Consider the following 15,003-nt stretch of genomic DNA (forward strand, 5'->3'; position numbering starts at 1 on the left):
TTTCTAGCCATTTATTGGGGATAAGAGTCTCAGCCCAGGCTGGTTTTGAACTGTGATCCTCAGGTCTCAGCCTCCTGAGCAGCTAGGATTACAGCTGTGAGTCACCAGTGCCCTCCTCCTAAGTAAGATTTTTCTAATGTTAATCAAAAAGTAAACTATTTACATATTGCACAATAAAACGAGATAACATACTTAATATTGACACATTGCATGTTTGACTTATCCTACCATAGGACTGAGGTGTTGGTGGTAGTACCTTTGTTCATGTAGTTGAATTTTGATAGAGGCAAAAAAGAATGCTAATCTTACCAACAGATACTAGCAATCTTCCTGTTCTAATTAACATTATTAGGGTTGCTACTAGATAAAATTAAGAAGTTCATCAGAATCTTATAACAATCTAGGCTCTGAATTATTTTTGCTTCTATTACTGGCCTCTTCAGAGTCGCTAATGTATAATCCATTCACGATTGAGTACAGTGAAGCTCTTGCATTTTGAAATGAAATGAATCATTATCTAATTATTACATATGACCTTTTTGTGTTTTCATTAATTCTTTATATGCTAGTAATCAGAGGTACATTAGAGGAACAAGTAATGTTATGAAAATAGAAAACCTAGATTTTGTTAGGGATGTGAAGAGAAAATTAATCTAACAAAATGATGCCTAGGAATGGATTATCCAGTATCCCTGGGAAATAAGTGAAATTAGGGCACTTTATAGATGTTGAACTTCATATCCTGTTAATCACACGTTTATGGAAACCTGCTGCATAACTTGGGCATATATAGCTTTATACTAGAAGCGATTTACTTTTCTTCACAAGGAATTAGAGTGTGAGCATCCTAGGATTGTATGGTAGTTCAAAAATGACAGCTGAGGCTCACTATCCTCCCTTCTGATCTGCCTGTCTTATGTAGCTTTCATCTTTGTAAAATCAAAGTAGATAATTCATTTACTTTTCAAGACAGAAAGAAAGTGATGAGTGAAAGAGCTGATTAACAATGTGTCATGCCGTCCCATCAGCAAAGTTTGCAACAGAAGCTCCATTTATGTGAACTTACATTATTGTCTCATGGCTAAAAGTTGTAAACATGGTCACTTCTAACAGCAGAAAAGTCTGAAAAGGTAAACATTTTTCTACCTACATAGAGAAACGCAAGAGAGAACACAGCCTGGGTTGAGTGTTGGAGTAGCAGTCTCCATGTTATGAGCAAACCCAGTTATGACAACTTTTGAGAATGAGCCAAATGCTGCCAAAAGGAAAAAAAGGAAGAGAACATTTGATAAATATCACATCAGGTAGAATAATTTCTCTTATGGTGAAATTTTTGTGTGTGGGGTATTTTTTTGTAAGTCAGTCTATTTGGGGGATGGATAATTTGAACTCAGTTTTCAAGGAAAGGCATTGAAAATGTGTAATACATGAGAGGAAATTTTTATTTTATTTTTTTAAAGAAGGAGTGTAAGATGAAAAAGTCCGTTAAAAGGTGACCTTGTTACATGGAGCTCCTAGATTTGAGTAGTTACAATCCTTTAAAGGCTCATTGAAACATTTTTTTTTGAAAATCACAGAGGAGCTGCATTTGGCATCTTGCCTAATGAAAAAGAAACGTTGATGCTTATGTGATATAGGAGCTCTGGGAAAAGCTACTGGAGAAAATAAGCCTCCAGAACTGCTATTATTAGACAGAAAATTGGACAGTTGCCAAGACATAGGGGTTTCCTAAGTGATTATTTAGAACTCTCTGGGAAAAGAAAACCCCACTGACATGCATGCTACCCAAAGACAACTACTAAGTAGCTCACCAATCAGAATCTTGGCAGGAATTTGTGCATAGGCAACTATGTCTTAAATAAATTATCATGTGTATGCCCGCACACACACACACACACTAAATGTCAGTGATGGTCAAATTTCTTTTTAAAGTTATCATTGTTTTTATTTGGAATTAAAAGGCAGACATTTTCAGAGGAGGTAGTCACAGCTATTTCTTCATTGAGTGTTATCAAGTGATCTATATGGAAAGCAAACTTTTCATTAATTTCTTGGTTCTACTTTCCAGTCTGTCTGTAAATCTAAATAAACACTATTTAAAACAAATACACTGTGTCTAATGTATACAAACATCATAATTTATTTAACCAGCTTTAATTAACTTTTATTGTAAGTTTTACGAGAAGAAATTGTTCTGAAAGAACATATACATTTTGTATTAAATTATATATTTATGTATATACATACATATAATATAATCTCTCTACTATTTTCCTGTGAAAAGGATGTGAAAGAATTGTTTATATTCCTTGCTTTTGGAAATGGAATTGGAAGTTGGAATCAAACAGAAGACAGAAAGGAGATTTACAAAATATCATTGTATTCTTTTTAAGTTTAAAATACTTTGCTTATACTATGACCTTTTAAGTAAGAAATACTCTCTACATATAATTTGTATACATTTCTCAAAATTTACTAAGAGTAAATATCATCTGCAGTAGATACACAAAACAGTTGTCTTTGAGAGCAAAATCTCTCTTTGCTACCAACTTAAATGGATGATATTATAGTTTCTAACCTATGTATTACTTGACAGATTTAATATTCAAATATTGAATCTACAGGTATGTGATAGATCTGAGTTGGACTGGGAAGATAGGTTAAGACATAAGCTTTAAGTCAAACATGATGTAAGAATAAAATATAGATTTAAACCATATTGGATGTTTCTGATATAGAAGGAGTAGTAGACTATTTCTTTCTACAGACATGATTAAGATTGACAAGGGAGTGAGGGATGGAAACAAGGAAAAGCCTCTCTTGTCTAATATGCCACAAGAAAAGAAAGATAACAGATTCTGCAAAGCAACTTGGAAAGTAGTCATTTTGTTGTTGTTACTGATACTAGATTTTTGATGTTAAGTAAGATTCTAAAGACACTAGCACTATTATAAATTCCACATTGCTGTAGCAATTGCATCTAACAAATGCCTGATTACTATCTATTACATGGCACAATAGTCTCTAAAAGCTAACTAAAAAATAATGACAGCCTTTTCTCCCTTCTGTTCTTACATTATTTTTGACCTTAGGCATATGTTAAATTTCCATCTTCTATGGTTTTAATGAGGAAGGCTACTTAAAGCTACTATGATAAATCACTAAAATTTCTTCTTATTGTTATAAACTAGGAGGAGTGAGGCTATTTTAGCCAAATCATGGGAAAGTAACAGTAATAAATTTTAAGTTTTGGATATTCTTGATGAGGTTATTTTATTTATTTATTTAATTTATGTATGTATGTATGTATGTATTCAGTTGTGGGTCTTGAACTCAGAGCTGAGACACTGTCCCTTATCTCTTTTGATCAAGGCTAGCAGTCTATCTTTACCACTTTGAGCCACAGTGACACTTTTAGTTTTTTTAAAAAAATATTAAAAGCTTTATTGTAATTCTAAAGAGAAGAGAACACAAAGGCTGACAAAAGTTAACACATGAATAAGATAAACATGTCCTGAGTTTTAAAAAAAGGAAATGTTTTAATGGAAAAAAATATCAAAAATTGCAGGAGAAAAATTTCCCAAGAGCAGCCAACAGTAGCGGGTACTGGTCATTTCATTTGTATTACCTGTGCAGAGACATCATTAAATAAATACTTATATTTACAAAATGAAGTGAGAGGAAAAAGCCTTGTGAGAGTCCTTGTTAGCCCTCTCTTCTGGACACATTACACACCAACTGAAAATGGGCTTCTATTGTGGCATGGATGAGAGCTTCTCAATTAAATCGTCAATCGTGTACACAAGAAGTTGAATGTCTGCCTTTTCCTTCATTTCATGATCACTGTGTTTCCTGAGGACGACATCGACATCTGTGCTAAGTAGTGGGTCAGCAACCTGCAGGGATGTAGGCCAAGGTATGAAGTCATCTGTCATGCCCTGGAGCAATCTTACAGGACAGTGCACCGGAACAGGGCTGTGTAACAAGCAATGCTGCTCTGCTTCCTTAATGAAACTGTACCGAATGTGATGATATCCTTCTTCAGTGTATTTTGATGGCATGGACCAAACACCTTTCATCTCAACTTTCTTTTGTACCTCAACAAGAAGCTGACGGAACTGGGTCACTAGAGCATCTGTAGCTGTAGCTACACCAACAAGAGCCACAACTTTTTCTGGCCGTGCAACTGCAGCAGGAAGCTTAAGCCATCCACCAAGACTAGAACCAATTAGAGTCTGCGGTCTTTTGGCTATATCATCAAGTATAGAAAGCACATCTTTTTTCCATTTCCCCACAGTGCAGTCTTTTAAATTACCATCTGAATTTCCAACTCCTGAATAGTCAAATCTTATATAGGCGTGACCTACAGATTTGCAAAGTTCTTCAATGGCCAATGCTTTTGTACCTTTCATAGGAGTAAGATAACCAGGGATGAAGATAATTCCCCGTGTTTTGCCTTTTAAACGCTTATATGCCAAGTTTGGAAGATCGGGTCGATTAAGGAAAGAGAGTGATGCCATTTTCCTGCAAGCCGGGAACCAAGAAGGCGCCCACTGGGGCTTCCGTGCCAGTAATGTGCCCAGATTACTGTGGGGGTGGAGAGATGCCAAGACCCGGCCCCAGCTCCGACAGGGAACCCAACCTAAGGAGGCCACTGACAGGCCCACGCCCGCCATCTTCCCGGCAGCCCTTGTGTCCCTCCACTTCTAGTTTTTGAGTGGTTATTTCAAGATAAGTCTCTGCCATGCTGGCTTCGAACCATGATTCTCAAATCTCAGCCTCCTGAGTAGCTAGGATTATAGGTGCGAGCCACCGGCGCCCTGCTTTGATAGTTAAAAAAACTAATTAATTAATTAATTAATTAAAACTAATTACTAAAAACTACTTTAATTAATTTACTTGTCAAGGTGATATACAGAGGAGTTACAGTTACATACATAGGTAATGAGTATATTTCTTGTCAAACATTGTTACCATTGGTTTTCTCCCCCTCTCCTGCCCCTCCAATACCTCTCCCCCCCAACTTGTAAAGTTCATTTCCAAAATATTGTCTTGTGAGTATCGCCGTGGCATTGGTTTGCCTTTGTCCTCTGTCTCACCATTTTGTTATTGCCCTTCCTTTTCCCAAATCACATAAACATATATACAAGATACAGGGTACCAAAATCAAATATAGTGACAACACGGGATAAACAAATGGAAAAAAAAAAACAAAGAAAAAAGAAATTATTTCACACAGCACGTTAAAAATGACAACAACTGTAGTGCCTCCGTCGCAGGACCCCCACCAAGAAGACCACCGAGAGTCAGACATTCAGAAATGCAAAAGCAAGGCTTTATTCAGGCAGGCTGCAGCTGGGGCTCAGTCCTTCACTCTGACATAGCGGAGCTTAGGAGGAAGCCCCGAGCTGAAATTTTACAAGGCTCATGAAGGCAAAAATCACAAGGTTACAGCAACCAGATGCAGGACATTCCAGGGCGATAAGGACCATCTGGACATTTCAGAGCAGTGAAAGTTTAGCAGGGAGTTTTCTGGCTAGTCGGGTTCTGATAAGCTGTCCTGGGATAATTGATGGTCTGGGTTTGCTCACAGGGCCTGTTTGTCTTGGACGGGCTTAGTTATCTCCTGGAATTCGGGTGGGCTCTGGATTAATGTGAACAGCAGAATGCTTACTGCTTCGAAATGGAGTTACTTTTAACCCTTCACAACAAAGGAAAACCTCTTCTTTGCATATCTTGGAATTCTTTTCAATTAGCATCATCTTATATGGTCATATGTACATAGCTATTGAGCTACGGTGATTTTCTGCTAGGACTATCCTAGACATATACTAATTATTACAAATGAGGGAAATCTTGGAGCCTATGTTTCTTGGGTCTGGCTTAAGTCACTCAATATGATTTTTATTTTTAATATCTTTTTTATTGTAAAAATACTGTACAGAGGGGCTGCAGTTATATGAGCAACGTAATGAGTACATTTCCTATCAAGCATTGTTACCTCCTCCCTTCCCTCCCACCTCCACAACTACACTCCCCCCCCACCTAAATTGTAAAGTACGTTTTCAACATGGTTTTAAGTAGTAGTACAAAAGAGTTGCCATTTAACAAAACAGTTTATGAAAACAATGTATTTTGATCAATATCACCCCTTTCAACATCCTCACCCATCTCTGCCCTACCCCTCCTTCCCCAGTCTTCTTAATTTCGTAGGACACACATTGGATTTTTTTTTTTACTGCATTCTCCCCCTCTTCTCACTGATAGTTTTAATCCTGTATTTGTCTAGAAGATATGTCAATTTTTGTTTGTTACTGATATGAACTGGAGTTATTTACTAGACTTATTCTATAGCTCTATTTCCAGAGCTGAAGAATGAGCAAGATGGGGGCATTTCTTAGTCCATATTTCCAAGCATCTGGTGATCTGTATTCAGGATCCTTTAGGGACTATCAGGGCTGCTTGTACCTAGCTAACTGGGAGTAATTCTATTTTGTGTTACTTCTCTGGAGAAGGAAGGAGGAAGAAATTTAACCCCTTTTTTTGGGCAATGATAATGGCACGAGGAGTCCTAGTTTATCATCAAAGTCAACTTCAGAGTAATGTGTAGGTAATAATACTTTAATTTGTGGCTCTGATGAACTCTGAAATAATGAACAAGAAAATGATTCTGCCTAAGAGAAAAGTAAAATGGGAAACTAATTTTGACAGGCTGTCCCAAGTACTGGTTTCTGGCTGTTTTTAAGTTTAATACATGCACGTACATGTATGTGTATCTCTATGTATATGCATATATATTCATATATATGCAGTTTCCTATATATAGTTGGCTGTAAAGTTTTTTTCTGTTAATGTAGTAACCTTTGTAATATGCCCCATGGACAGTAGAGAATTCCTTAAATAGTTTGTGGTACTGATTCTATTCTGACACACCCATAAGATTCCTTAACTATCTGGGCACCAGGACTCTCACCCGTAATCCCAGCTCCTCAGGAGGCTGAGATCTGAGGATCACAGTCCAGGCAGTAATGTGCCTTTGAGACTCTTATCGCCAATTAACCACTCAAAAACTGGAAGTGTTACTGTGACTCAAGCAGTAGAGCACTAGCCTTGAGCACAGAGTCTCAGAGACAGCATTAAGGCCCTAATAGTTAAGATTCCTTAACTATTAGGACTGAGCCACTTGAAGTTAGTACCTACAAAGAAGATCTGCAGTCCTACCATTTCCCTTTCATAATTTTTTTGTATTTTTTATTGTAAAAATGCTGTACAGAGAGAGGTTACAGTTACATGAGCAAGGTAATGAGTACATTTTCTATTGAGCATTGTTGCTTCCTCCTTTGTTTTTCCCCTACCATCCCTTCCCTCTACCATCCCTTCCCTCCCTACCTTCACAACTACACCCCCCCACACACACCAAAGTTGTAAACTTCGTTTTCAGCAAAGTGTTTTGTACATATCATTGTTACAATGGGTCAATCTGTATTGTTATTTAAGCATTTTGTTTCTTCCCTTCCTCTCCCGGAATTAGAGAAGTGTATATACAAGATGCAGGGCACCGACATCAAATACAGTAAAAATAGGGGTTATAAAAAGATGAAGTTAAGCGAAATGAACTCCAAGATAGGGCACAAGTAGTTTATTCTTTCTTGCCATGGTTTGCAACCTATTTATAAGGTACCATATGATTTTTTTTGTTGCTTTGTATATTCCTCCCCTATGGTATAACCCTAGTTTTCACTGTATTTGATATTGGTATAATTTGGGGAGGGGAAGGGAAAAAACAAAATGTTTAAATAAGGATACAGGTTGACCCACTGTAACAATGAGATATGCATGACACTATGTTGAAAAACGAACTCTACAGTTTAGGGGGGAGGGGGGAAAGGGGGGAAGAGTGCGGGGTGTGGGGAGGGAGTGTAGCTGAGGAGGTGGGAGGGAAGGGATGGTAGGGCAAAAACAAAGGAGGAGGTAACAATGCTGGATAAGAAATGTACTCATTATCTTGCTCATGTAACTGTAACCACTCTGTACAGTAGTTTCACACACACACACACAGACACACACAGACACACACACACACACACACACACACACACTTACTCAAAAAAAGAAACTGAGATAAGAGTGTTTGTGTCCCTTGTCTAAAATCAGAAGAATCTTTGTTGTCAATCTGCAAATTTCCACAGGATTGTATGACTTTTAGAAGCTCTGGTAAGAAATTGTAGCATGAAAATTTTGTAGTTATTTTCGTGGATTAGTGGATTGTGGATTAGTGTTTCCAGTCAAAGCGTAAGTCTATCAGAGAGCAGACGGACACTTTTCTCTAACTTAGTGGAGCAGCCAGTTCACTATACAGCCTTGGTAGTCAGTCCTGTGGGGCGCGCTGTGCGGCTGACGGGGTGCGCGATTGCATCTGGGTGCCATGAAATCCATTTAAGTCTGGCAAATGTACTGCGATGCTTTGTGAGCAATTATAAACTCACAGTGGTAGCTGAAAGGAACAAAGTCATTAATGGAATGTCAGGAAAAATGAGGTTCACTCGCTGGCAAGTGCCTATTCAAGTTTCCCAAAATTAAACAGCTTGTTTCATTGTGGCATTCGTCCTTGGTCCGATTGCTTAGAAACTAGAGTTAATTGTTGTACCCCCTGCTCTCCCCACCTCTGTTCCCATGAAGCAAACAGATTTGGTTTCCAAGCACAGAGTGCTGACATCATAAACATACTATTTCCCTAAAGGAAGATTTTTTTTTTTGAAGAAACTACTTGTTTCTAAGATTGTTTCAGTTTTTTAAACGGCACTAATAGAGACACCATTAGAAGAGTCAAAATAAAGAATTTACCAGAGATTTTAAAGTGTGTTGGGCATGTTCATAATAAGATCTTTTATTAACATCAAATAAATACAATGGTGTAGTCAAATTACTCATCTCCAAAAGATGGATCATTTTCTTCTTATTATCTGGACATATTCCATATCGTCATCTGATGTGTGTGAGTATTGAACCCATCAGGTGGTACAGAATAGTGTTCTTTATGTAAATCTGCACTATATATATATATATATATTTTTTTTTTTTTTTTCAGGTAAGGAGTAGGTTTATTCATCATTCCAGCTGGCACCAGGTCATCTTGGTCCTCCACGCGGTGGGGAAAGGCCTGGGAAAGAGAGCTGGGAAAGCTGGGAAAGAGAGAGAGCTGGGAAAGACAGAGAAAAGAGCTAGAAAAGAGAGAAAAGAGCTACAAAAGAGCTAGAAAAGAGAAAAGAGCTAGAAAAGAGGTATAAAAGTCCACAAAATATATTTTTAACACATAAGTGTCTTGGCTTTTTTATTGTTTCCAATGCTTTTTAATTGTCAAGGTGATGTACAGAGGGGTTACAGTTACATAAGGTAATAAGCATGTTTCTTATCAAACTTGTTACCCCTTCCCTCATTTTCTCCCACTTTCCCTCCCCCCAACACCTCCCAAGTTGTACAGATGTATGTTGCTGTTGCATTGCTTCCCTCGTTGCCTTTTGTCACACCATTCTGTTATTCCCCTTCTCTTCCCAAATTCAAATAAACGTATATACAATACCAGGGTACCAAAATCAAATACAGTGACAACACAGGATAGCCCATAGAGGGAAGAACTTACAAAAGAAACAAAAAAATCACATAGTACATTAAAAACAACAACAAAGAAAAACCTCTTGTGTCCATGTCTCCCCAAAATATTTTTAAAGCACTATTTTATACTTCAATATAATCTGTAGTGCAACTCTTAGATAGCAAAGAGGAAAAAGAACACCATTTTGTTTTATTTTTCCTTAAGGCTATCTCTTAATCAATCAGCTCTCTACCTTGCCTCTAAAACCTACACTTCAACCTACCTTTTCTCTTTTTCTCTTTCCCTTCCTTCCTTCCTTCCTTCCTTCCTTCCTTCCTTCCTTCCTTTTCTTTCTTTTTCTCCTTTCTCTCTTTCTTTCCTTGCTTCCTTTCTATTTAAGATACTTCTTTCCAATTTCCTCTTTCCAAGTTTTCTCCATATTTCTTTCTCAGTGTTCTGCAGATAGTGGCAATAATTGCAAAATGAATAATATATAGAGCAAAATGTGATTAGCTGAAATGCCAGTCTTATTTTTATTGCAGACCAGCAAAGGAAATAGGCCATTTTCTTATTTCTGAACTTGGAAAAACTGCATCATTATTTGGAACTCTAATGAGAAAATGAGAGTTAGATATCTTATCATGTAATTTTGAGAACACATAAAAATTAAATTAGGCATTTTCTCAGTAGAGTAAAATTGTATTTTAAATTATGCACCTGCAGGACTAAAGTTGGTCATTGAACTTACATATAAACATTCTTTTGCAGAATTTGTAGTGATCTTAAGGGCAATTCTTGATGATAAATGGAAGCTTGTGCTGAACTGAAAAGCAAGATGAGCACATTAATCAATTCAATACAGTATCTGTCACAGGTAAGTTTAAAGTTATCTATTTCCTCCTCATATCTGGAAAGGCTTAGTTGCCAGATGACTATTGATAAAATGTCACAATGAAAAAATATCTGAAATTGAAGTATATCTGCTTCAACATATCACACATGAATTATAAAAGAACCGTGTTTGGTATTACACTAACTCTCAGAGATACGAAAAATTACACCAGCATTTTAAATGAAATTGCAACTTAAATGGGAAAGAAATTAAATATTAATAACATTATTTTTTAACTACACACAGGAGTCACAGTATAGGTATCAATTTCATATTCTGATGAGCCCCCAAATGTCAATATTAACCCAGCATCTGTCTCCCACGTTTGCCTTTAGCCCTAAGCTCTCATCAGAATCCAGGCTCATCCAGCTAAACTGAAGTATACCAAAGTCTATCCTGTAGTTCAAACCAAAGATTGTGAGTCTAACCTTGTTTATGCTCTTTTACTCGCTTCTCATTTATAATATATGAACAAGTCATTTAGACCTACCTCCAGTGTTTGTCCATGTACTTCTCAGCTTTCCTACTGTTACTAACTTGGTGAGTTCTTATAATATTGATTGGCATAATCAGACGGTAGCACCTTGGCATAGAAACAAGTCTCTTTATTCTTCTACTTGGATATAAAGGAGGCAGAGAATGGGGAGAGAACTACATCAAAAGATGACTCAAAGCAAAAGACAAAAGTATAGAGCTTTATGGTATTACAGGATCAGCAGGGACTCAGTTTCTTGATGATATTGCATGCAGAGTTGGAGTTTAATTATGCCTAAAAGGACACATGTCTCATTGCCATTTTAAGTCTGCACCTTGGGTGTTGGGGGAATTTTAACGTGCTAATAAGTAAAGATAACTGCAGATTACTTTAGTGACTATTCTATACACTCTTCCTCCCTGTACCATCTAGACTTTCCGCTGGGACTGTGACTTTTTGGTTTTGGAGCAAGTAGATTAGTTCTGTGACTAAGTAGGGTTTATTTTAATGATCTTGGCTTGTTTATTTATTCATTATATCTTTAGTATCATTTACAAATTTATTTTGGGGAAGCTATGTGTTCTTGACATCTCTGCTAAGCACATCATCATTGAAGGCTGAGTTAGTTTCTCAATGTTCTGTCTCCTGGTATGCTTATTTTAATTAACTCTATAATCTTGATGGCTGCTCTGTTTTTCAAATTTCCAAATGTATTTTTTTAACTCTTAATTTCTTAGTCTGTCTGCTAAATTCCTAAGATTAATGGCTGGAGTAGTTATGTTCATACTACGGTTACCATAATTCAGTTCATCCTGAGTTTTTCTTAAAATCTTGGTTTTTCTTAAAATTCTTGCTATTTTTTTGCATTCAAAATATGACAATAATGGCCTGTAAATTAAATCAAATCATGTTTTTCATACTAAAAAGAGAAAAAATATTCACGCTTTTTTCACTTAAAGTGATTTTCATAATCTTTACAGACTTAAACTCCAATTAGACTGTTAAACATTGAGACCTCAAGTAGAATCACTTTCTCCTCTGCTTACATTTACAAATTACTGGAATTCTTTTGGCTCTTTATTCTGATGAGTCTGTTCCCCTCCTCTGATCTTTTTAAGTCAATGTTCTCTGCTTAGAATGTACTTCTGATTAGCTTTGACAAGACAGGACCCACAAACCCCTCATCTGTGTTAAATGTCAATTTCAGTACCTGACTTTGCCTTTTATATGGATGGTAGTCATCCACATAATCTCTTTCTCTACTACTCTATTTTAATCTGCCTCTGGCACTGGTATTGTGCTAAGTATTTATATATTTTATTTCTATTGACTTTCTCCTTCTACTAGAATATAAGCTCTATTAGAGCATGGAATTTATCTGTCTGAGTCTTTCTCTTCTATCCTAGAGGAATATTATAGTGATGGGTACCCACTGGCATTTAAGGAGTACTTACCAAATTGATTAATGTATTGTATACTTTCAACTGCATAAATACCATAACTCAGTTAGGTGTGTGTTACGCGGGAACCATTTGGGAAAAGAAAAAAATGTGGACTCTCCCCACCACTGAAATGTTTCAGAAATTACATTAGCTACATGTTATACTTTTACATTGAGTAGGAATGCAAACAATTCAATATGCAAATTCACTTTGTGCTTTTGGTTTGCAAAACATTTAAAGTAACAATAAATGCCTCCACATATACGTGAATATTTGTCATGTTCCTTGAGTTACTTTAGATATTTTACTTAATTCATGTGATTTTTATAGCAACTTAATAATATAAATTTTATTTGATAGATGTAGACGTTAAATAGAAGGATTGAATAACTGGCTCAGGGGTCTGTGACTAATATGTAGTGGATATGGAGATTCAACAAGTAATTGGACTGTTCATGATTCTAGATTTTGAGCTCTCTTGCCTTTTAACCTTGGAATGCAACTTTAATCATACCATCCAACACGCAACAACTCTTTATTGATAGCACATTGTGTTAACAATATGTTTAATTTAGTTTTGTTGAAGGTAAGTTCAGTTTAAATAATGAATATTATGTTCTATGAGTAGATGGTAGACTACAATAAATATTAACACTCACTGAACTGTCAACTATAAGATGAGTGAGAAATGGTTGATAAATAGAAGTACACACACTAATTTACAAAGCACACAAACATGGCACCTGGTGTTTGTGTTGGAAGGGGATTTGTCATAGATGGGATCTCATGAGAGCTTATGTTGAAGCTTGATATGGGAAACTCAGCAAAGTTACTGAAGAGATCAGTCATGGTATAGACAGAGGAAGGCACAACATATTAAGTGTGAAGTCAAGGTCTAATGTGGCCTGAGTTTTGTGTGTCAGTTAGACACTGGGAAACATACATTATCAATGGGTGTGTTCATGTTGGCTGTCAGTAATATACATCCTGATTTAAAAAGTTTTCTAATTCCTATAATTGGTGTCCTTTCTATTCCCCTGATGATGGAGTGAACTGTAAGCAATGGCAGTAGAAGAAAATGATCTAAATAATATTGATATTTAACACATACACAAATAACTTTTAAATAACCCACATAACATTGATTTTTAAGATGCTTTCAGTAATTTTCCTTCAAGCAAACTTGGAACTGTTTTCTTAACAAATACAGTAGCATGTTGAAATCATAAATATCAAAATCATTAACAAAGGCTTTATATGTCTTATCTATTTGTAATTTTTATTGTGGTAATATGAATTTAAAGATGTTTGTGCTTGCTAGGAAAGCTTTCTTTCATTTGGGTCAAACACCCAGACCTGTTTTATGTTTTGTTTTAGAGATAAGACTTACTTAATTTTTGACTGGGCTCTAATGGAACTTTCCATATGCTTGTTTCCAACTTTTGAGTAGCTAGGATTGCAGGGGCGCACAATAATACTCTATCTCTATCTTTTCTTTCTGTTTTCTAATTTTAGTTTATGACAACTACATTTTTACCTTCTAATAATGCTCTTAGAAAAATACACCTATCCATTCTAACTTTTGTTTGTATGTACATGTGTGTAGATATAATCATGTATCAGTATGCAGATACACTTACGTTTTCTTTTTGCTTGTGAGCTAGGGATTTCAGAATTATAAGAAATAGTTTATAAATGTTTACTTCTTATCAGTGCCTTATCATCACAGAGGAACTTTTGGTGCTACATTAATCAAAGAACATAAAAATAAATATAAAATTGGAGTAAGTTATATCACTCAGACTTTAGGAAATCATTACAATCTTAATCATAGCATAACAAAAGCTTTAAAAAGTATTAGTTTCCATTTTCCTATTCGTTTAGTTTTCATACATTAATGTGTGATGGAAAAACACATGGGACAGATCATCCTTTTACTACTTATTGGTTCATTTACTTTCAAGATATGAAGATCTATCTCATGATTAATTGCACTACTTTCTAGCAGTTATGGTTCTTGCTAAAGAACATCCCATCAGAAACTTGAAAAAAATGTAAGGACATTTATCAAAGTTCCCATTTGGAGTCTAGAGAAACAATAAAGTAGATATTGACTTCTCTTGAGGAATGGATCATGATTTATTGATCCAAAGAGAGAAGCAATATTTACTTTCAGTGAACCTAACTCTTGATGGTCAATAAAATGTAAAATTTCACAAATTAGTTCTGATCAGAAATAACTTTAAATTTATTAAATGATGGCACCATTTAAATGGAATTATATTTTTAGTGTAAAAACATGTGTACATTTAAAGAAACTTAGTAATAAACAGATAATTAACAGTGCAATGATTTCCCATCACAAGAGATACAACTCTTAATTCTGTTATATTTCATGCGAGTCATTTTCCCAATTGTACATGTTTGCATATGTGAATTCCCTTCAATTATGATAGACATGAAGGATTTATCAATGAATATATTTATTACTTAAGTGTTTTTAAACAAACATATTAAGCTTATGATTAAACAATTGACAATTTTGCATACTCAAAGTTAATAAAGAAAATGAAAATAATTTACATGCAGAATCCAGACCTAA

At 35.7% G+C, this 15,003-nt stretch overlaps 1 protein-coding gene across 1 annotated transcript; it reads right to left on the bottom strand.

The window, feature by feature from the left end:
- Positions 1–3,444: 3,444 nt before the first annotated feature.
- Positions 3,445–4,676, bottom strand: LOC122124238 (palmitoyl-protein thioesterase ABHD10, mitochondrial-like). Its single transcript, XM_042698966.1, has one exon. It carries the CDS (start codon positions 4,674–4,676, stop codon positions 3,753–3,755), a length of 924 nt encoding a protein of 307 aa, XP_042554900.1. The 3' UTR covers positions 3,445–3,752.
- Positions 4,677–15,003: the final 10,327 nt, after the last annotated feature.

This window comes from Dipodomys spectabilis, unplaced genomic scaffold, assembly GCF_019054845.1.
Source record: "Dipodomys spectabilis isolate Male_0828 unplaced genomic scaffold, ASM1905484v1 ptg000234l, whole genome shotgun sequence".
NCBI classification, from domain to species: domain Eukaryota; kingdom Metazoa; phylum Chordata; class Mammalia; order Rodentia; family Heteromyidae; genus Dipodomys; species Dipodomys spectabilis.